Genomic DNA, 22,221 nt, shown 5'->3' with positions numbered 1-22,221 from the left:
ACAGTATAAGAGGAGTAATGTAGAGTCCAGAAACCAATCCAGGACTTCCTTTTTTTTTTTTTTTTTTTTTAAATTATGACCAGTGGTCATATTGAGCAAGTGGCCTGATTGAGTCTTTTCACCTTGGGTCACCTGAATGTTCTAACATAAAGGTTTGTCTTAATAATTTATCTTCTATTTGATTTTTATCTGTGTTCCAGATCATTTGTGTACTTCTGTTTTGAAGGGTTTTCATGGAATGTTAATAGATTCTCAGCATAGTTACATCAGATAAGAGTTAACCATTTGTATTCAACATTTTGGTGAGAAGGAATTTTTCTGTGGTGCCTGAATCAGGTTAGATGTGACTCTGGTGAATTAACACCATTCCTGAGGACTTGGCTCAGGAAATCATGATCTTTTCTGCAATGACAAGGGAGCAGTATTTTCAGTATCTACTTAATTAAAAGCTAGAACAGGATACCATTTCCCTTTCAGTCACCATTTCTTTATTTAAGTGATTTGTTGTCCCTCTATGGCAAATGAGCATAACAATAGATGTGTCCCAGTGGCTTTTTAGGCAGGATTTTTCTTCCCTGCTTAAACGCTGGGTTAGACTTCTGTGTCTAAAATACTTGTCTGGTCCCCTTTACGTTTCTGTGATTCTTATCCACGTCCTCTCTATATCCTGTTTGTGCCAGCACCAGTCTTATTTTCAAATTTTAGTGAATAAAATCTTAGATTTTTTGTTGTTTTTAAAAAAGGTGTGTGTGTGTGTGTGTGTGTGTGTGTACGTACACACCACTACTCTGGCCTAAAAATTAGAGTTGTGACTCCCATTTTATTCCAAGTTCCTCAGTGGTGGTGTGTCTCGTCCTTCCGACCAGCTTGCTTTCCCTCTTGACTTGCTCTCCCCCCATCTTGGAGTCTGAAACTCAGTCGTACTTGTTGTGATTGGGTCTCAGAAATCACCTGTTCTTTCCTCCTCCCTCTGGATTTCCTGACCCCATTATTTTCTTGGCGTAGTTGTCCTCGTAAGTTTGGTTTTCTTTTTTTGCCCTGAGTCTTCCCTGTCACGTGCTCCTGGCAGCCTGGAGGGGCCTGGAGCCTCTCTCTAGTGACCGTCAGAAGAAAGTGAGCGTTGTTAAAGTACTTTTGCTGCAGCTAAGGCAGAAGCTGCTGAGATCTACTTTAGAGTTATACCCGCTTTTATATTTCTCCCCCTCTCCTCTCTGGCCCCTTGGGAAATCAGCTGATTCTGTGTGGGAGCCCAGTGTAATGGGGGGGAGGGTGCAAACAGGAGGGGAAGTATGAAGATTGGGGACAAAGTAGACAAAAAGACTGTGGTTTGAGGCCATGAGGAATACTCTGCTCTGACTGAAGCAGGGCCAAGAAGTAGGCAGAAGGCACGGTCTCTTTTGTCCTCCTGGGTTTTAAGCACCTGCAGCGGGAGGACGAACTCCGGCTTGTGTTACAAGGCCGACAGCCGAAGAGAAAAACCTCTGTTCCTTTGTCATCTTGATATGGAGGGTTCTGCGGAGGAGAATAAAGAGATGAGATATTACATGCTTCAAAGGTAAGTATTAGAGGGCCCTGTCTAGGCAATATGTGTCTTCAGAAAGCAGTAAAGGTGTTGACAGCTAAGCCCTGAAATTTATGGGCAATCTGATTTGATGATTTTTTTTTATGGGTCTGTAGGAAACTTTTTTTTTTCTTAAGGAAATGAATTAAAAATCTCATGTGTGCTCCTGAATTCCTGAACCTTTATTTTACACTCAGAATTTGAACCAAAGATACCCGAGACCACGTGTGACATTGTAGCTACGTTGAAAACAAGCACCCTTGTGCAGACCTGCTGCAAGCTGCTCTCTGGTTAAGGGATCTCAGTCTGTGCCAAGTGTGGTCACTGGGCTTGGCTGGACTTTCAAGCGTGAAGTCGTTTCATCTATTTTGAAGGAAAATAGCAACCCTGGATAGTCTGTAGCATCCCGTCAAAGGTAGTTTTGCAGAGAACTTTTTAGACTGTGTCTCTGGGGCCAGGAAAGGTGCCCTCTGCTGTTGTCCTGGCGTCGTGTGAGAGTGGGCAGCTAGCCTGGAGTCGTTGAGGGTGGCAAGGTGTCCTGCCTTGAATCCTTCTTCTTCCTGCTGTTAGAACTCAGCCTGAGGAGGAAGTGAATCAGGCCTGCTTGGCCTTCTTCAGACTTCTCTTTTTTATTTATTTATTTGACCACATCGGGTCTTAGTAGCAGCACATGGGATCTCCGTTTAGAGCATGGTCTCTCTAGTTGCGGCGTGCGGGTTCAGTAGTTGCAGCCGCGTCAGCAGTTGCAACTCGCAGACTCTCTAGTTGTGGCTCGAGGGCTCTGGAGGACCGGGGCTCACTAGTTGCAGTGCGCAGGCTTAGATGCTCTGTGGCATGTGGTATCTCAGCTCCTCAACCAGGCACCGGACCTGCATCCAGTGCGTTGGAAGGCGCGTTCTTAACCACTGGGCCACCACGGAAGTCCCTTCTTTCAGACCTCTTGCAGGTCTGTCCCTTTCCAGTAGAGGGTCGACATGAAAGGCCTGAATGATTTGCTTGATGGCAGTCATTAAATGTCTCTCTAGTATCTCATGTGTGTGTTTGTGTACTTGTTTTATTTTTGCATTCTGGAGTTTTTATTTAGAAAAAAATTATCTGAAAATTGAAGAGACCTTGGCAAATATAGAAACCAATGAAAAACACCAATTTGGCAAAGGTTGTCTTTAATCATCCTTTTTTCCTTTTTCCTTGGCTTATTCCACCTGTTGCAGGATGAAGCAAGCACTGTTTTAATTGGAGGCTAATTACTTTATAATATTGTATTGGTTTTGCCATACATTGACATGAATCAGCCATGGGTGTACATGTGTCCCCCATCCTGAACCCCCCTCCCACCTCCCTCCCCATCCCATCCCTCAGGGTCATCCTAGTGCACCAGCCCGGAGTACCCTGTGTCTTGCATCGAACCTGGACTGGCGATCTGTTTCACATATGATAGTATACATGTTTCAATGCTATTCTCTCAAATCATCCCACCCTCACCTTCTCCCACAGAGTCCAAAAGACTGTTCTTTACATCTGTGTCTCTTTTGCTGTCTCGCATATAGGGTCATCATTGCCATCTTTGTAAATTCCATATATATGTGTTAGTATACTGTATTGGTATTTTTCTTTCTGACTTACTTCACTCTGTATAATAGGCTCCAGTTTCATCCACCTCATTAGAACTGATTCAAATGCATTCTTTTCAATGGCTGAGTAACATTCCATTGTGTATATGTACCACAGCTTTCTTATCCATTCGTCTGCTGATGGACATTTAGGTTGCTTCCATGTCCTGGCTATTGTAAACAGTACTGTGATGAACACTGGGTTACATGTGTCTCTTTCAATTCTGGTTTCCTCAGTCACACATATATTTACATATATATTTGTTACACACATCCGTACACACACAAAGTTTTATTCTGTTTTTCTGTGGTTAAGTACAGTAGGCCATCTGTCCATTTTTTTCAAGGGGACGTTCTTCCTGGAGCAGTCTGTCCTCCAGTTTTAACAGTCAGCTTAAGAGAATTCCCTTCTCTTTTCTTCTGTGCTATTTCTTGCATTCTTTGTCTCTCTTTTTCTTGGCTTACTTTTATCTTTTTGGAAGACAACATTCTATAAAAGCTTCCTGAGAAAAGGTAGGTGAGAAGTAAAGATTTTGAGTTCTTCCGTATCTTTCCATTTTATCAGCTTGTTTTTAGCATGGTGCCTAACTTCTGATTATGGCTATATGAAGGATCCCATCATTAAAAGTAATATATATTTCTGTTTTTTTCCCTTCTTTGATTATAAGTGACCCTCAGAACATTCCTTTGCTCTCTAAACTATTGATTAGACCATATGATAGGTCCCTTCACCACCTTAATTTTATCAATAAACACTTTGCTTCCCTTATTGTCTTATTCTTAGACAGTTCCTTATCCTAGGCTTATACCTCCTCCGTCTTTTTCTCCCTAAGAAACTGAAAGCTGATCTCTAGGGACTGTGTGTGTGTCTGTGGGTATGTATGTTTTGCAACTCCTTTCTTCTTGTTTATTTTTAACTGAACTGGGTCATGTTGCTGCATGCAGATTTTCTCTAGTTGCGGCAAGTGGGGGCTGTTCTGGCTTCTCATTGCAGTAGCTTCTCTTGTTGCAGAGCATAGACTCTAGAGTGTGCAGGCTCAGTAGTTACCACTTGTAGCTTAGTTGCCTCGTGTCATGTGGGATCTTTGTTCCCCGACCAGGGGTCTGACCTGTATCCCCTGCTTTGGCAGGCGGATTCTTAACCCACTGGACCACCTGGGAAGTCCCAATACCATGCATTTTTTTTTTTTTTTTTGTGCCATGCATATTTTATCAAAGAAAAAGTGAAGCTTAGCAAGGTTATTTGGTGAAGATCTGAAATTTAAATGCAGGCCTACACTGTTTCCACTGCTATATAATTTAAAGCACCATTAATTGTTAGAGGCACCATTATTGTATGTACCACAAGAAAAGGAAATTCTGCCAGTTAAATAAAGCACACCATCAGTTGTAAGATACATAGCAATTTCAGAGATTTTAAAAAGCTAAAAAAAAAAAGTGTGTTATCTTAAGGTCAGTGAAATTTGTTTTTTTATGCTGCATCATAAATAAATTGTTTTTGGAGTTGTTGATTTCAAAATATCTATGGAATATCCAACTAAAACATTTGAAAGTGAAGTCTCTCAGTTGTGTCCGGCTTGTAGCGACCCCATGGACTGCAGCCTACCAGGCTCCTCCATCCATGGGATTTTCCAGGCAAGAGTACTGGAGTGGGCTGCCATAGGCAGTTAAAAATGTAGAATTATAACTAGTAAGAAAGATGGAAGCTAGAGATAACAGAGGTGAAGGTCCTCTGTGTGTCAGAATCATAATGCAGAAGCAGGCTGGCTAACTGTTTATTTTTTAGTTTTAACAGTCTCTCTGAGTTTATTAATATTATTTATGCCATCTCTTTTAGTCTATTCTTTGCCTATCTCTCTGTGATGGCGTCTGTTGGTAAACCTTAATATTGCCTTTTATTATTTAGGAGCACTTTTTACCCTCCCCCTTAAATTTCCACAAGCAATGGTCATTTTCTTTTTCTCTCTTCTGTTTACAAACCGTGTGGTCTGCCAGCATGTAGTTTCCACAAGGGTGCAATAGGAAGTACACTTTTAAGTCTGGGTAGTGAAAAGCAGGTCTCCAGGGGAGATAGATGATGTGAAGAAATCTCATCTATAGACTTTGGTGATTTCTCTGTTTTTACAGATCCAGCATGTCTGGCTTGCACCTAGTCAAGCAAGGTCGAGACCGGAAGAAAATGGACTCACAGCGAGATTTCACTGTGGCCTCTCCAGCGGAATTTGTTACTCGTTTTGGTGGGAATAAAGTGATTGAGAAGGTAAGTTACAACCTGCTCAATTATTTTTTCAAAAGCCCATGAGATTTAATGCCTCGATTTGTAGTCTGCTGCTGCTGCTGCTGCTAAGTCACTTCAGTCGTGTCCAACTCTGTGCGACCCCATAGACAGCAGCCCACCAGGTTCCCCCATCCCTGGGATTCTCCAGGCAAGTACACTGGAGTGGATTGCCATTTCCTTCTCCAATGCATGAAAGTGAAAAGTGAAAGTGAAGTCGCTCAGTCGTGTTTGACTCTTAGCGACCCCATGGACTGCAGCCTACCAGACTCCTCTGCCCATGGGATTTTCCAGGCACGAGTACTGGAGTGGGTTGCCATCGCCTTCTCTGTGATTTGTAGTCTAGATTTGCTTAAAACTGACATGTGGATTGAATTTCTGAGACTGTGTCGAATTATCCTTTCTGCCTCCCTAGCTTTCTTAAATAATTAAATGATTAAATAACTTCACTATTTTCTGTAATATGTATTTACCACTGATAATTTAATCATAACTAAGTAAAAAGGTGAAGCGATGCCCATAAGTTGCTTTTAGAAAGACTTCGAGGTTTTCCTAGAGTTGGGCTACACTGATCTGAGAGGGTATGAGAAATTGATTAGCTTGTGGGGTGGTGATGAGATCAGTGTCATCGCATTGGGATTTATAGCTAAGGGAGTGGAGAGAGTTTCAGAACAGAAGGCTTAAACAAGTTTGATACACTGTAACATGGATCCCAGCAGAAATTTGAGATATTTAGAGGGTATATACCACATGAAATACTTAAAGTGATTATAAGTATTTAGAAATGTGAGCAAATCTGAGTCACTTTTTCACATCATGTCAGAGCTGAGAGATTGACTTGGTTGCAGTAGCTTACAGAGATTAAAAGTTTAAAGGGTGCAGACCTATATTCCCAATCCTAAAATTATTGCTTTAGCGGCGTACTCCCGTTAGTCTTCCAATGAGGATAGATTACGTGTCTCCTCACCTCTGTTATCCTGAGGGTCATGATTGCATTCGAGGAGGTGAAAGATTTGTTTAACAGAGAAGTCTCAGGGTCACTGATCCTTTACTCTTTTTCTTGTGACTATTCTTTCCGGGGCAGTTCCTCTACAGTTCTAAGGCATTTGGAGTCAGCATTCTGGAGAGAGGTGTAGGGGTTCTTATACATGTTCAGGGCAGTGTGCCTTATTTCATTTCAACAGAGAATAGTGCATGACACTACACTGTTAAAAACTTTGCCCAGCTTTGTTTGATATCCATCTTCCCCCTAAAGTTTGTTTCTTCTCTTTGCTAATAATAGGAATGGTAGAATAATTCACAGACTCACAAGATTTTTTTTTAAGTAGTCTTCTTTATTTTTTCAAACTTTTTGTTTTGTGTTGGGGTGTAGCCAATTAACCGTGTTCTGACAGTTTCAGGTGAACAGGGAAGGGACTCAGCCATGCTTATACATGTATCCGTTCTCCCTCAAGCCCCCCTTCCTTCCAGGCTGCCGCAGAACATTGAGCAGAGGCCCCTGTGCTGTGGGGTAGGTCCTTGTTGATTATCCATTTAAAATACAGCAGTGTGTCCATGTCCATCCCAAATTCCCCAACTGTCTCTTCCCCCCTGGCAACCATAAGTTTGTTCTCTAAGTGGTGAGTCTCTTTCAACTTAGAAGATTTGAGTAACTGACTTTCCCCTTCAGGAAATGAACTAAGAAAGGAGCAAGTTTTAGCTGGCACATACTTTGGACTTTCCAGGTGACTCAGTGGTAAAGAATCCACTGCACTGCACGAGAGACAGGTTTGATCCCTGGATTGGGAAGATCCCCTGGAGAGGGAAATGGCAACTCACCCCAATATTTCTTGCCTGGGAAATCCCATGGGCAATGGAGGCTTGTGGGCTACAGTCCGTGGGGTTGTAAGAGTCGTACACAACTTAGCAACTAAACAACAACAACAGCATTGAAGTATTTGCTTTGCTAACATCTTAAAATATCCCTTGACCATGCAGGAGTTGGTTCTTAATTGCCTAGACCAGCAATACAGATTCCTAATTGAAACTCTGGCTTTTCAGAGAAAGATTTACAAAAATGTTTTTCTTGTGTTTTCCTCCATCTTTGCCTGCCTTTTCTACTTTTCTTTGCAATTCCCATCCCCCAACTCTGCCAGGTTCTCATTGCCAACAATGGCATTGCAGCTGTGAAATGCATGAGGTCCATCCGCCGGTGGTCTTATGAGATGTTTCGAAATGAACGTGCAATCCGATTTGTTGTCATGGTCACACCTGAAGACCTGAAAGCCAATGCAGGTAAGTTATTAAACATTAAGAAAGCATCATCCTCAAACGTAAAACAATGAATGGCACAACCTTTAAGGAAGAGGATGTTAACTTGGGGGATTCCTAAACCCAAGGACTTGTCTTTTAAAATGTATCAATAATAGGCACAGACCAGGATTGTACTCTACATAGCCTCAACATAAACTCCTCTTTCTAAGTAAAAATAGGTGTTAATTTAACCAAAGTGTTGATTTGGGTTTTCAGTGTTATTTACTAGGTCACATTCTTATAGCTTGTTTAAGTAGAAAGGCTTGGAAGGAAGTGCCATTTCCCTTATGAACTACATTGAATTTTAGAGAATTTCAGTATTAAGATTCTTTTTCCCCGTCCTCCTGGGTATAGAGACCTCTTAGGACCCAAGTAAGTTTTACTCTGTAGGTTCTTCTGCATATTCTCTCTGCTTAGATGACCCTCCATCTGAGAGTGGTAGGTTATTGTAGACTGTTGGTTGGTAGAGTTGAAAGATTGTAGCTAGTACTTCTGCTTCATACTTTAATAAAAAATAGTTTCATTTATGTATTTATTTTGGCTGCACTGGGTCATTTCCTTGCTGCATGGGCTTTTTTTTAGTTGTGGCAAGCTGGGGCTCCTCTGTGCTGTGGTGTGTGGGCTTCTCGTTGCAATGGCTGCTCTTGCTGTAGAGCATGGGCTCTATGGTGTGTAGGTGCCGGAGCTGTAGTTCTCGGTCTCTAGAGTACACAGATTTAGTGGCGCATGGACTTAGTCACTCTGTGTCATGTGGTATCTTCCTGAACCAGGCATCCAACCTGTGTCTTTAAAGAGTTGTCTTTTAAAACTCATTTTGGTCTTTATATGTACTCTCTGTATTGAGACAATGATATTAAGACTATTCCTAAGCAGTAAGGGTTATTATATTATCTTTAGAAAAAGAGAAGGCACCAGTTGATTGGAAAGCAGATGTTATTCATTCATTTAGATCGATCCTTCAGCATCTTTGAGCTGCAGTCTTGTATCTGTACAAGGAAAGTCATGTCTGTTTCACTGGATAGTTGTAAAGAAGAAATTGTCTATAATAAATGTAAGCTACCTTGCATGATTTCTTTTTCCTTATTTCTATTTGGTGCTCCTATTAATTCATCTATTTATTCACACAGTGAGCATGGAGACCCACAGTTTAATAAGCTGTGATCTTGCTCTAGGAAACAAATAATTTCAATACAGTGAGGTAAGTGCTGTAATAGGAATATGTACAGGGTGCTATGAGAACACAAAGATGAGACATCTTAACTCTGCTCCTGGCTCTTGGGTTAAGAGTTAAGAGGAGTTAACAGAGGTAAGAGAGCTTTCTGGAGGTGCTTATATCTCCCCGAGAATGAGTAAGAGTTAGTGAAGCAGTTAGGGGGAAGACAAGGGTGTTACAGGCAGAAAGAACATATATGCAAATATTTGAAGGTGTGACACAGGGGTTATCTGGAAACTGCAGATGGCTTGTTAAAGTACAAGACATGATCTACTGTTTGTCAAGGATGGTCTTGTTTTTTATCCTTAAAAGCATGAGCTTTATCTTTTTAGGTATGTGTATGTGTGTCTCTGTGTCTGCATGTATATTTGACATTAAAGATTTGCATTTTAATTGAAGTGGTTGTTTTTCACAATTCAAATGTGGAAGAGCATAATGAACTCCTTCTCATCTATCTGTTACCCAAAATCAACTTCTTTCAGCTATATTTAAACCTCCTCTCTCCTCCAAGCATAATTTCTAAAGCAAATATTTATTGCATCTGTAAATATTTCAATGTGTATCTTATCTAAAATTTAGATACCTTTAACATATATGTGTAAATAATTGGATGATTCAGGTAGCAACTTGAAAGATCTGTTTGTGGCAGGTAATACTGGAGGATGTGATAACTGGCAAGATTTTAAACTCTCAGTTTGGCTTCATGTGATATGTGGGTTTTAATTCTTGAATCTTGGCTGAACTCCTTACACTTAACCTGTTCACCTCAAAAATATTGGGCAATTGCACCTCATTCCTATAGTCATTTGTTACATACTCTTATTTGGAATAAGCATGATGAGCACCCCTCCACTCAGCTCCGTTCATACAATCACAGATAACTGTGCCAAAAACCAACAGCAGAAGAAATATGAAGAGGCCATCCCAGCATTAAGAGATATTCCTATTAGTTGAAGTAAACCAAATGTTCTCTCTTGCAACCAAACCATTTTCCACTAAAAACTGAATTGTATATAAACAACCAATGTCAAACATCCACTATAAATTTTTGACATAAAATTTAGACCATCATAATTTTAATATCCAGTACTGAAATGTAAAATAATAACATAAGTTGAACTTCTCTTAGATTAAGTTCTATTAATATTTTAAATATTACCAAATAGTAGTTACTAGTGGACAGAATAAATAAAATACTGGATTACCATATGGCAAGTATCCCTCCAAAAAAAGTAGCAGTGGACATTTATTATCTCACAGTTTCTATAGCTGGGTCTGTGACTTCAGGTTGTCACTAGGCTGGCGTCAGTGTTCACGTGGGGCTGCCGTCTCATCCGAGGCTCAGCTCGGGATGGATCTGCATTCAAGCTCACATGGTTGGTTGGTGGCAGCACTCCGTTTTCTGTGGGCTGTCGGACTGAGGGCCTGAATGTGTCGCTGGTTGTCGGCTAGAGACTGCTCTTGGCTCCTTGCCATGTGGGCCATCCCCAAAGGACTTCCTGCTTCCTCCAAGCCAGCAAGGAAAAGTCTCCCAGTGAGATGGGCTCCATTCTTTTTCAAAATATTGTATTCATTTATTTTTATTTTTGGCCGTGCTGGGTCTTCGTTGCCGTGTAGCCTTTTCTCTCGCTACTCTGATCAGGGCTACTCTTCTTGCAGCACACAGTCTTCTCACTGTGTGGCTTCTCGTTGCAGAGCACAGGCTCTGGAGCTCGTGGGCTTCAGTAGTTGCAATTCCCAGGCTTTAGATCACAAGCTTAATAATCGCGGCACACAGGCTTAGTTGCTCTGCAGCTTGTGGGATCTTTTCAAGGGACACGGGTTCCTTCCCTGGTCTGGGATGATCCCATGTGCCGTGGAGCAGCTAAGCCTGTGCTCCGCACCTGCGGAGCCAGAGAGCCTCAGCTCCTGAAGCCCGCACGCCTGGAACCTTTGCTGTGCAGTGAAAGAAGCCACCTCAGTGAGAAGCCTGCACACTGCAGTGAAGAGTCACCCCAGTGCCTGTGCCTGGGGAAAGCCCACGTGCAGCAATAGAGCCCTATCACAGCAACCAACCGCCCCCCAAAAAAATCTGTTTAAAAAATAGGGTGGAGATGGACCTTGAGCAGATTATTTAACTGCTCCAAGACATAATTCCCTTTAAACTGGATGCTCATAATACCTATTATAGAAAGGATTATGGAGTATTAAATGAAGTAATGTATATAAAGAGCTTAATACAGTCTTTACATTGCAGCTGCTCTGCCACAGTTACTGCCAGAAAAGGAAGAAACATCAGGTGACAGATTTGAAAGGGGATACTGTGCCCCCTCCCAAAAAAAAATAAGGAAGGAAAGAAGTTAGCTTTTTAAGTATCTTTCATATATGTAGTATCCTCAACATTTCAGATAAACAAATGTTTTTCAAGCACTTGACAGACTCCTGTAACTCACCTTTCCTGTTTAGCAAGTCTGCAAACCCTCCAGTCTCTCCTTGGTTTCCTCATTTTGTCCCGGCTTTATACCAGGAAAGGGGCCTTCTCAGAATATAGTGCAAGTTAAAGATGAAAGGTGTGATAGAACTTTTTCTCCAAGTAGAATAATGGGCCTCTCAGTGACACATCGTCCTTAATATAGAGGTCATGATGACTCTTCAAAAAGCTCACACAGTGAAATGTTCGAGAACTGCTGCTTAGTGTCAGAGCTTCCTCACTATGAGATATCACATTTTAGTGCCTGTGACTTAACAAAGAGCCTCCAAATGAATGGTTCTGGAAGTTATCCCACGAATGTAGTTTGTCCCATGATTACATATGATGGTACCTGTCTTTTGTGTAGTTTTTTCTCTGATGTTACATTTCTGAAAGTAAATTTAATTATTGTTAATGTGCTTGTGTTTCCAGAATACATCAAGATGGCAGATCACTATGTGCCTGTGCCAGGAGGCCCCAACAACAACAACTATGCAAATGTGGAGTTAATTCTTGACATTGCTAAAAGGATCCCGGTACAAGTAAGACATGCCAGCATCTCCTTGAAAACCAAATTCAGCCTTTTAAAAAAAAATTTTTTTTTATTGGAGTATGTTTGATTTAAAATGTTATGTTTCTGTACAGCAAAGTGAATCAGTTATCCATAGACATATATCCACTATTATTTTTATGTTTTGGAGAATAAAACATATTCTCAGTTTTATGTCAGTTGCTTCATTTGCAAATATCTTCTCCTGTTCTGAAAATTGTCCTTCACCTTGCTTATGGTTTCCTTTGCTGTGCAGAAGCTTTTACGTTTGATTAGGTCCCATTTGTTAATTTTTGTTTCTATTTTCATTACTCTAGAAGGTGGACCAAAAAAGATCCTGCTGCGATTTATGTCAAAGAGTGTTCTGTGTTTTTCTCTAAGAGTTTTATAGTGTCTGGCCTTTTGTTCAGGTCTTCCACTGTTTTTTAGATTCTTTCCCCATATAGGTCATTATAGATTATTGAGAAGTGTTCCTTGTGCCAAATTCAACCATTTTACAATTAGGCGCAAGGGGATAGCCAGTGAAGAAATTTTAATTTTATATAAAGCACCTTTTCTGAACCTTGATAAGAGCCTTTATATGGGATATACAGAGAGGGAAAAGAAAGATGAGAAGAGTGGAATGAGTCACCATAAAGTAAACATAATCTAAACAAGAGGTTTATAAGGGTCTTTCAGAGATTATTCTATCCATTTCACCTTCAAACCTCCCAGTAAGTGAAGGTTACCAATTTCCAATGAAATACTCTTAGTCCAGAATACGGTAGTGTAGAAGGAGGTTTTTTAATTCTCTTTCACATTGTTATAGAGAGTTTAGGGTAAGTGTCTTAAAGCCCAAAAAGGAAAAAAACTTGAGATTTGTATGGCATTATAACCACTAGATACGGTGGAGTTGGGTGGCCAAAGTAATGCAATCTACAAAAGAAAACCAGCATTTCTAGAAGAGGCTCTGTAGTGTAGTTGAAAGGCTGTGAACTGACTTTCCTGAAGATTAACAGTACCAGCTGGATCTTAACATCAGTTTCAACTTGTTTTTTATATCTTCAGAGGTTTTACCACAGTCGACTGCTTATTGTTGTTCTGTAAAAAGTTGGCCAAGAATCAGGCATAAAAGCTGAATTAAGCATTAGGCTGCTGTGGCACTATTGTACCTCATGAAGTACGGCCAGTCTTGGTTAGAAAGGAATACAGTTGAATCGTGTTCTTTTTACTGTGAATTTTAAGAATGAATCATATTGTGTTCCCTTGTAGGCAGTTTGGGCCGGCTGGGGTCATGCTTCTGAGAATCCCAAGCTCCCAGAACTTCTTTTGAAAAATGGCATTGCCTTCATGGGTAAGCCTTTCTGACATACTGTTCCTGTTTTTCTGTTTCTCTCTGTCATTTTGGTCCATATTTCCCCTCTCTATTTTGCTTTTCTTCTGTTTAACATGTACTAGGCTTTTATTTTTCATCACGTACTGGGCTTTTATTTTTCATCAGTCGGTAACTCTGAGAGTAACCTTCTTCATTTTCTTTTTCTCCTACCATTATCACTTCTTACATTTTGTATCTTGATTGTGTTTTCTGTCCCTGGGTTCTTTTCTATGAGATATGGAGGAGGCTCTGCTATCCAGAACACTGGCCTTTAAAAACTTTGTCATTAACCTTAAGAAAACATGTGGAGAAAGGACCTATTTTTATGTAGAAAAGATGATTGAATACTTAGGATACCCTGGCAGTGTGCCCTTAAATATGAATCAGTACCTTCACATTTAAGCATATAGGTTATATTCCTGTAAGTGAGGGTTATTTCTTCTGACTTCTCTGCTCTCCTATAGAGAGAGAAAAATCAAGGTTATATGGCGGTAAGTGTTTCTGTCTTTGTCTCAATGATGATTATGCTTTGTAAAACCTATTAATGATAAATCTTCCTTTTGGGTTTCCCTAAGTCCAAGGAGAGTATACTAATTTAGACTTGAACCCCAAAACTTTATTGTCCTTATTTCAGGATAATCATTAAAAAAAGAGAAGACTTTGTTAATCTGGTAGAGTTGGATCATGAAGGATGATTTGTCAGTGATTTAATTCAGCATATATTTACATATATTGAATTCTCTCTGTGTGTAAAAATTTGCTACATTAGGTTCTGTAAAGGCTCATACAAAGGCTGTTTGGCTCATACAAAGATGAGCCAAAACATAGCAGTCCGTGTAATCAAGTTTCTGATATGGATGATATGCGATGTGGGGGATACAAGACAAATACAAAAATAATTATACGAAAGACAAAATACTTGGGAAAGAAATGAGGCCAAAATGTTACAGTCAGGATTCTTTTCTTGTTTTATTTTTAGGTCCTCCAAGCCAAGCCATGTGGGCTTTGGGGGATAAGATTGCATCTTCCATAGTGGCTCAAACTGCTGGTATCCCAACTCTTCCATGGAGTGGCAGTGGTAAGAAATTTTATTTCTTGTTTGTATCTTAAAGTGCAGAAAAGCTCAGTAGGATATTTGGGACTGTGGCTGGGGGCTTAAGCCTGCTTTAAAATGTATTAAATATTTGACAAGAAATAGAATTCAAGTTGATTGATTGGTAGCTTGTATCTCCTGGCTTAATTGCTGTATCTGTGATTCTATCATGTCATAAGCATATGCGTGTTGTCAGGCCCGAGAGCCTCTTCCATCTTTGTCAAGGGGAGTGCTAACCTTCTCTCCTTTCATACAACATTCTATCATGTCTTAAGAATGTAAATTTTGTACAGAGATGCTAAACAGTAATGTAAATGATCTTGGGACTTAATTTGGAAAAACTCTGAGAAAACTCATCTGGTTCTGTGGATTCAGATCTATGCTAGGATAGATCTTCCTAGTCTAGGATCTTCCTCAGAGATGGTCTTCTTAGGTGGAATAGGCCTTTGAACCTGCCTGGGAGATGACTGAAATCACTAAGAAAAAGCCAAAACCCACTTACTAAGATATTTGCCTGCGAGTATTTTCTTTCTTTCTTTTTGTTTATTCAGTCTTTATATTTTGAAAATTTTTATATTGGCATATAGTTGATTAACAATGTTGTGTTAGTTTCAGGTGTACAACAAAGTGATTCAGTTATATGGATCCATGTATGTGTTCTTTTTGGCCAGTATTTTCTTAATGTGAGCCCATAATCTGTTGACAGTTTTTTTGCCTATTTAATACCATTCAACCACTCATTTGCCCTGAAAACTGAGGTCAATAATCAACCTTTCTTCCAAGCATGCAGAAGCCTGAATTTTTTCTAAAAATGATTTATTCTTGACAGATCCCTTAAAGAGTGCCATGTGGATTACTAGAGCTGACAGTATTATGAACTTCTGTTTCTCGGTCCTCAAGCATAGGGAGCAGACACACACTAAAACCTCTTACAGATGGGAACTACTGTTGTCTTGAGTCTGAACAGATTTGAACTCTTGTTACTCTGGCTCTCCAGGGGGATTGCAATATCCTTTGCAGACCTGCTGGGTCAAACAGTTTAAAATAAAAGGTTGAGTTTGTTCTAGTTTGAATGGAGAGGCTGTACGATTCCCCTTGTGGCTGAGTACAGGGACAGTCAGGAAGCTTGGAGTTGTGACTCTGCTGAGGCCAATAAAACCGCCATTTCCATTTCCAAGGGCTCATAAAGATTGAATTATTTCTCAGACCTCTGGCCCTGGAGCAGGCCTGAACACACAAATCGAAGATACTTTGCTTGCTGAGTTTCTGTGAGAAGTCTGGCCTGCTTTTTTTGTTTGTCTTGTATGCAGGTCCTTTTTTTTTTTTTTTTTTTTTAAGTTGCTGCCTATTATCTCTCTTGACTTTTTCCAGCATCAGAACCCAAGTGGCCAGATCTTGATATTAGGTAAATCCTGCTAACTCCAAGGACTGATCAGGGTTTTATGGTATTCTTCTTTCTCATATCTACCCTCAAGTTTGAATAAATATGAAAACATTTTAAAGAAGGTATAAAGAAGAAAATCGACAAGAACAGAAAGTCTTGTAGCCGCTTTTAAGTCACTGTTATCTATTGTAGGTCTTTGTGTGGACTGGCACGAAAATGATTTTTCAAAACGAATTTTAAACGTTCCTCAGGAACTATATGAAAAAGGTTATGTGAAGGATGTGGATGATGGGCTGAAGGTAGGTTACTAACTCTGGGGCGTGATCATTTTCAACAGACCAATTATAGTCCCAAATATGGGGATTTGGAGCCTGGTTTATGATGTATACCCATGATAGTGTTAGGGTTATAAGACCAGGAGATGTAGTTTATGTAATAGAATGAGGAAGTGACCTACGTTTCACAAAAACAATTTAAATTTGCTTTGAAGCAAGCCACTCACCTGGACAGAACACTTCTTAGGTGGTTAAATCACAACTTTAAGGAGGTCCTGATTCTTTCTCCACCATGTGTGTGTGTGTGGTTTATGATGTATACCCATGATAGTGTTAGGGTTATAAGACCAGGAGATGTAGTTTATGTAATAGAATGAGGAAGTGACCTACGTTTCACAAAAACAATTTAAATTTGCCTTGAAGCAAGCCACTCACCTGGACAGAACACTTCTTAGGTGGTTAAATCACAACTTTAAGGAGGTCCTGATTCTTTCTCCACCGTGTGTGTGTGTGTGTGTGTGTGTGTGTGTGTGTGCGCGCGCGCGCGCCACTCACCTGGACAGAACACTTCTTAGGTGGTTAAATCACAACTTTAAGGAGGTCCTGATTCTTTCTCCACCGTGTGTGTGTGTGTGTGTGTGTGTGTGTGTGAACACTTCTTAGGTGGTTAAATCACAACTTTAAGGAGGTCCTGATTCTTTCCTCACCGTGTGTGTGTGTGTGTGTGTGTGTGTGTGTGTGTAGGGGGGTGGTGGAGTTAGGGGCAAACCACTTTTTGCCCCGCTTGAGTTCAGAACCAAGAACTCTGGCAGACAGATCAAAATGTCAGCTTTAATATGAACAGAGATGGTGATGAAGATGTCTTAGCTGTGCAGCGACAGTCAGATTCGTAAAGTGAACGTCAGTTAAGCAGGCTCGCTCGCTGGTTACTGGCAGTGTGAGTAATCACAGAGACGGCTTTTGCCATCGGGTTTATTGTATGACTGAGAGCTGAGAAAGAACATGTGTTCTGTGTAGTGGGCTGATCTCAAAGGGGAAAAGGCTGCGCTATACACGCTCAGCTTCTCCTTCTGAACTGACAGATCAGAGGTTCATTCTTTTTCCTTTGGAGAGGAGTGAGGGAGGGAGCTGATAGAGGCTGAAACTGTTCTAATTATTGTCTGTCCATGTAGAAACATGCACCGAAGCAAAAAGAGATCTTTTCTTCAACATTATTTTTTCTTTCCTTCACAGTCCCCTCCAGTTATTTCTCCTTTCACTTTTTACCTAGTTGGAAGAGTCAGTTATGCCACCAGGGAGATGATCAAAGAGCTATATTTTAGAAAAGCACGCTCCTCATGTTTGACTCATCTGTAATAAATCCAAGAGGAACACTGAATGTTCAACTGATTTTGCTCTGTTGCTTGCATTTCAAGTTAAGCATCCTGTAACCTCCTTAAAAGAAAGAATTAATATTTCTAATTGAATTGCTGCTGTGTATTCTATTTGCTATAATTTGCAAAAGAGTAGAAACCCTTTGTAGGGTATTAACTATATTGCTTATCAGTTAAAATTCCTTTTTTTCCTGGTTATAATTATAAACATAAAATTTTTGCCAGGCTTTTTTGGTTCATAGATTCATTTAATGACAGTCTTTATTAATAGATTCCCATAACTATTATGATAATTATAAAATTACAGTCTTACTGTATGTATTATTTTTATAATCCAAGAGTTCTTCTTCCTATATATAAGAATTTTCCTCATGACAGTAAAATTTTTCTAAGATACTTTAAATGGATGACCTGTGTCTAGAACTTAGGTATGTATTTTAAAGGCCTGCCTTGTTCTTATATCATGTGGGCTATCCTCTTTTTCAGTCTTTCCCACATTTGTGCCTGCTTCTTCAATCATTTATCACCCAGTAACTGAGTTCATGCTGATTTTGCTTGTAAGCATAGAAGTTAAGAGAATTTAGAAGAAATGGGACTATGACTGAAGGATTTTCATCCCTAGAACTACTGACAAAAATTAAAATTTGAAATGGTCTTTTTCTGGTGACACATTTTTTAGATGTTTTTATAATGTAAACTGTAAAGGACTAGAATGTTTCAACAAAGGAATGACTCAGTTATTTTAACTTATGGTTAACTTTTCTCCAATCTGCTTTTTGCCTTAGCTACAATATGGATATCTTCCATATTATTACATGTAAAGGCTACCTCAGACCTTTTAATAATAGCATAGCAGTCTTAATAAATACGTATATCTTGACTTAATTGGCTCCTTACTTAATGGGTATATAATTAAATATTTAAAAAGTTTTGGGATCATCATCTTATAAAATACTGTAAATATGACAAGCACATTTAGAGCATTTGTTTAAAATTAGTTTTCTGACTATTAATGTTTTGGTATCTTATTATTTTTATCTTTTATAAAAAGTCGAGTGAGAAAAAATTTCTCGATATGTGAGAATCCTGATTTGTTGAGTCTTCTCTGTTGTCAGAAGATCAGAAGCTGTGCTGAGGTGGTCAGCTTATATTAAGTGAACTGCCTGTGGTTTTTTTGTCTTTTTTAAAAATAAAAGTTATGGAACAAAGAAAATGTACACTTTAGTAAATTTTTAAGAAATAAAATAAAAATTATGGGTAATGTACAAATTCTTGCATATTATAAGAAATTCTAACAATACAGTAATATATACAGTAAAAAGCAAAAATTTATATCTACTCATCTTCCCTGTATAAATCACCAGTGACGGATAGTCTAGACTTGTTTTTTGTACTTACATATATAAGTGTATGAATGTATACATAATTTTATATATATATATACACACATGTATATGTATATTTTTTACTTTGTTTTTGACCTATATGGGATTATTTTAGATTGAACAATACAAAATTGCCAATATAGAACCATTTTTTACCTACCAAAAAATACAGTTTCTTTTGGGACTTTTCTGGCGGTCCGGTGGTTAAGAATCTGCCTTGCAATGCAGGGGACTTCGTTTTGATCCCTGGTCAGGAACTAAGGGCCCACGTGCCACAGAGCAGCTGACCCCGCACACCACAGCTCGGGAGTAACTAAGCCCGCACACCACAGCCAGAGAGTCCGTGGGCCACAGAGACAGACCCCATGGGCCACATCTGAGACCCATCGCTGCTGAATAAATGAAGAAGTATTTTTTTAAAAAAGACAAACACAGTTTCTTTTGGATCAACCCAGTACTACAAATACTATTCTGGTACTTTTTTTCTCATCTAATACCATTTCTTCAGGATCTTTCTATTTTTTTTTACTGTATATATTAATAGACCTATCAGATGACAGCATTTTTTTAAAGGGAGAAAATGCCAGTTTTCTCCTTCTCTACTAATACCATTCTCACTTCAATTTATTTCTTTCTTCTTGAAGGCAGCGGAGGAAGTTGGATATCCAGTAATGATCAAGGCCTCAGAAGGAGGAGGAGGGAAGGGAATCAGAAAAGTCAACAATGCAGATGATTTCCCTAACCTCTTCAGACAGGTGGAGTACAAGTTGTCGTTCTTTATTTGAACAAATATGTATATCAGAGATATGTGATTTAATTCACACTATAATTTGGATGTCTAGAAAATATTTAAACTTTTTGTCTGTAACTAATCGAATCATTCCCTTTAGCCTCTACCTACTTAGTAGCAGGGGGAAAAAATATCAGTGAAATGTCCAATTCAGTCTAAGGTTTTATTCATTTAGCTAATTCAAGCAGTAATTATTCTCTCTTATATAAAACTGCTCAGTTTCTCAGATAGCTCTTCCCTATATGATTTGTGTGGCTCATAGGCCTTCCGAGTAACAAGGAAGACTCAGTACCTTCCTAATTTTTTTTGCCCTGCTTGTGCTGACATTTTAGATAAAGTATGTGGGATGGTTAATTCCTGATCTGGATGCTCTTGGCTTGGCCTCACTCAGGCTCTCTGAAATTAAGTAATGCTAAAAATTCTCCAAGCTAGGTTTCAACAGTACATAAACTGAGAACTTCCAGATGTTCAAGCTGGATTTAGAGAAGGCAGAGGAACCAGAAATCAAATTGCCAACATCCACTGGATCATAGAAAAAGCAAGAGAGTTCCAGAAAAACATCTACTTTTGCTTCATTGACTGTACCAAAGCCTTTGACTGTGTGGATCACAACAAACTGGAAAATTCTTCAAGAGATGGGAATACCAGACCACCTCACCTGCCTCCTCAGAGGCATCTTGTGAAATGCTGGGTTGGATGAGGCACAAGCTGGAATCAAGATTGCAGGGAGAAATATCAACCTCAGATATGCAGATGACACCACCCTTATGGCAAAAAGTGAAAGGCATAAAGAGCCTCTTGAAGGTGAAAGAGTGAGTGAAAAAGCTGGCTTAAAACTCCACATTCTTCAGAAGTACAAATTCTCAGGTCTCACCCCAGACCTACTGAATCAGAAACCTCAGGTCAGTCCCAGGGATCTGTGGTTGAACAAGCCCTCCGGGTGATCTGATTCATGTGAAATTTTGAGAACCACTGTGCTAAAGCTGAACACATGCTAACCTTGTAACCCAGAAATTGGACTCTTAGAGGTAACAGAAATGTGTACAAATATTCCTCGGAAAACATGTACAAGAATGTCCACATAGCACCACCTATAATAAACCCAAGCTAGAAACTAGCTAAAAGCCCATCATTGGCACAATGGATAAGTAATCTGTGATTTTATCACTTCATAGAAATCCATACAGCAATGAGGGTGAACAGTCTACAGTTTCATGCAACAATTCAGATGAATAAAAGAAACCAACGTGAGGCAAAAAAAAAAAAAAAACTCCACATTCAAAAAACTAAGATCATGGCATCTGGTCCCGTCACTTTATGGCAAATAGATGGGGAAACAGTGGAAACAGTGACAGGTTTTATTTTCTTGGGCTCCAAAATCACTGCAGATGGTGATTGCAGTCATGAAATTAAAAGACGCTTGCTCCTTGGAAGAAAAGCTATGACCAACCTAGACAGCATATTAAAAAGCAGAGACATTACTTTACTGACAAAGGTCCGTCTGGTCAAAGCTATGTTTTTTCCAGTAGTCATATATATAGATGTGAGATTTGGACCATAAAGAAAGCTGAGTGCTGAAGAATTGATGCTTTTGAACTGTGGTGTTGGAAAAGACTCTGTAGAATCCCTTGGACAGTAAGAAGATCAAACCAGTCAATCCTAAAGGAAATCAGTCCCGAGTATTCATTGGAAGGATTGATGCTGAAGCTGCAATACTTTGGCCACCTGATGCAAAGAACTGACTCATTAGAAAAGACCCTGATGCTAGGAAAGATTGAGGGCAGGAGGAGATGGGGGTGACAGAAGATGAGATGGTTGGATGGCATCACCAGCTTAACAGACATGAGTTTGAGTAGGCTTCGGGAGTTGGTGATGGACAGGGAAGCCTGGTGTGCTACAGTCCGTGGGGTCGCAAAGAGTTGGACAGATCTGAGCAACTGAACTGAACTGAAAATTAATTCAATAGAGGGGTTTAATGGCATCTTAGATGCAATTGAAGAAAGAATTAGTAACTGGAAGACAAGTCAGAAGAAAGCTCAGACTGAAGCATGAAGAGACAAAAAGGATGAAAAATACAGAAAAGAGCTTGTGAGATTATTTGCAAAGATGTCCATGATAACTCTTCTCATCCCTATATACACTTCCTTTATAGTATGATTTCGCCTTCTTCCCATAAAGAAATAGTGACTTTTATTCCTTCCACCCTTTGAATTTTGGTTGACCTTGTGACTTCTGTTGACCAATAGAATACAGTAGAAATGGTGACTAGTTTCAAAACCAAAGCTGCAAGAGGTTTCTGGTTTCTGCCCTTGGCCTTTTGGAATGAGCCTCCAGGCTCGCTTGTGAAGAGCATAGTCTAGGCTTCTGGAAAAAGAGAGGCCACAGAAAGCAGAGATGAATTGTCTCATCTGAGGCTTCCTAGACCTGACAGTTTCATCTACACCTTGGAGACATGTACATGAGTTCATATTAAACCATCCAAGCCTAGTTAAGTTGCTAGGTGGCTAACTCCCTGAGTGGCTCCAAGTCAAGATCAGCAGAGGAACTGCCCAACTGAGCCCAGCTCAAATTGCTGTAAGCAAGCAAAATGGTTAGTGCCCTAAGTCACTGAAATTTT

General features: G+C 39.7%; 1 protein-coding gene and 1 non-coding gene across 8 annotated transcripts in view; one reads left to right on the top strand and one right to left on the bottom strand.

Annotated features, from left to right (window-relative positions):
• Positions 1 to 22,221, top strand: part of ACACA (acetyl-CoA carboxylase alpha) — a 276,125-nt gene that overhangs the window by 82,746 nt on the left and 171,158 nt on the right. For all 7 annotated transcript variants that reach the window (XM_043902905.1, XM_043902907.1, XM_043902908.1 and 4 more), the window contains 7 exons: positions 5,299 to 5,431; positions 7,582 to 7,720; positions 11,833 to 11,942; positions 13,202 to 13,283; positions 14,284 to 14,382; positions 15,974 to 16,080; positions 19,459 to 19,569. In XM_043902905.1, the coding sequence (XP_043758840.1) occupies positions 5,299 to 5,431; positions 7,582 to 7,720; positions 11,833 to 11,942; positions 13,202 to 13,283; positions 14,284 to 14,382; positions 15,974 to 16,080; positions 19,459 to 19,569 (781 nt within the window). The remainder of the gene's footprint in view (positions 1 to 5,298; positions 5,432 to 7,581; positions 7,721 to 11,832; positions 11,943 to 13,201; positions 13,284 to 14,283; positions 14,383 to 15,973; positions 16,081 to 19,458; positions 19,570 to 22,221) is intronic.
• On the bottom strand, positions 14,529 to 14,656 carry LOC122695941. Its single transcript, XR_006341668.1, has one exon. It is a non-coding gene; the product is annotated as a U6atac minor spliceosomal RNA (small nuclear RNA).

This window comes from Cervus elaphus, chromosome 5 (assembly GCF_910594005.1).
Source record: "Cervus elaphus chromosome 5, mCerEla1.1, whole genome shotgun sequence".
In the NCBI taxonomy this organism is placed as follows: Eukaryota; Metazoa; Chordata; class Mammalia; order Artiodactyla; family Cervidae; genus Cervus; species Cervus elaphus.
The sequence above is the reverse complement of the archived record's forward strand: the minus strand, read 5'-3'. Positions and strand labels throughout refer to the sequence as shown.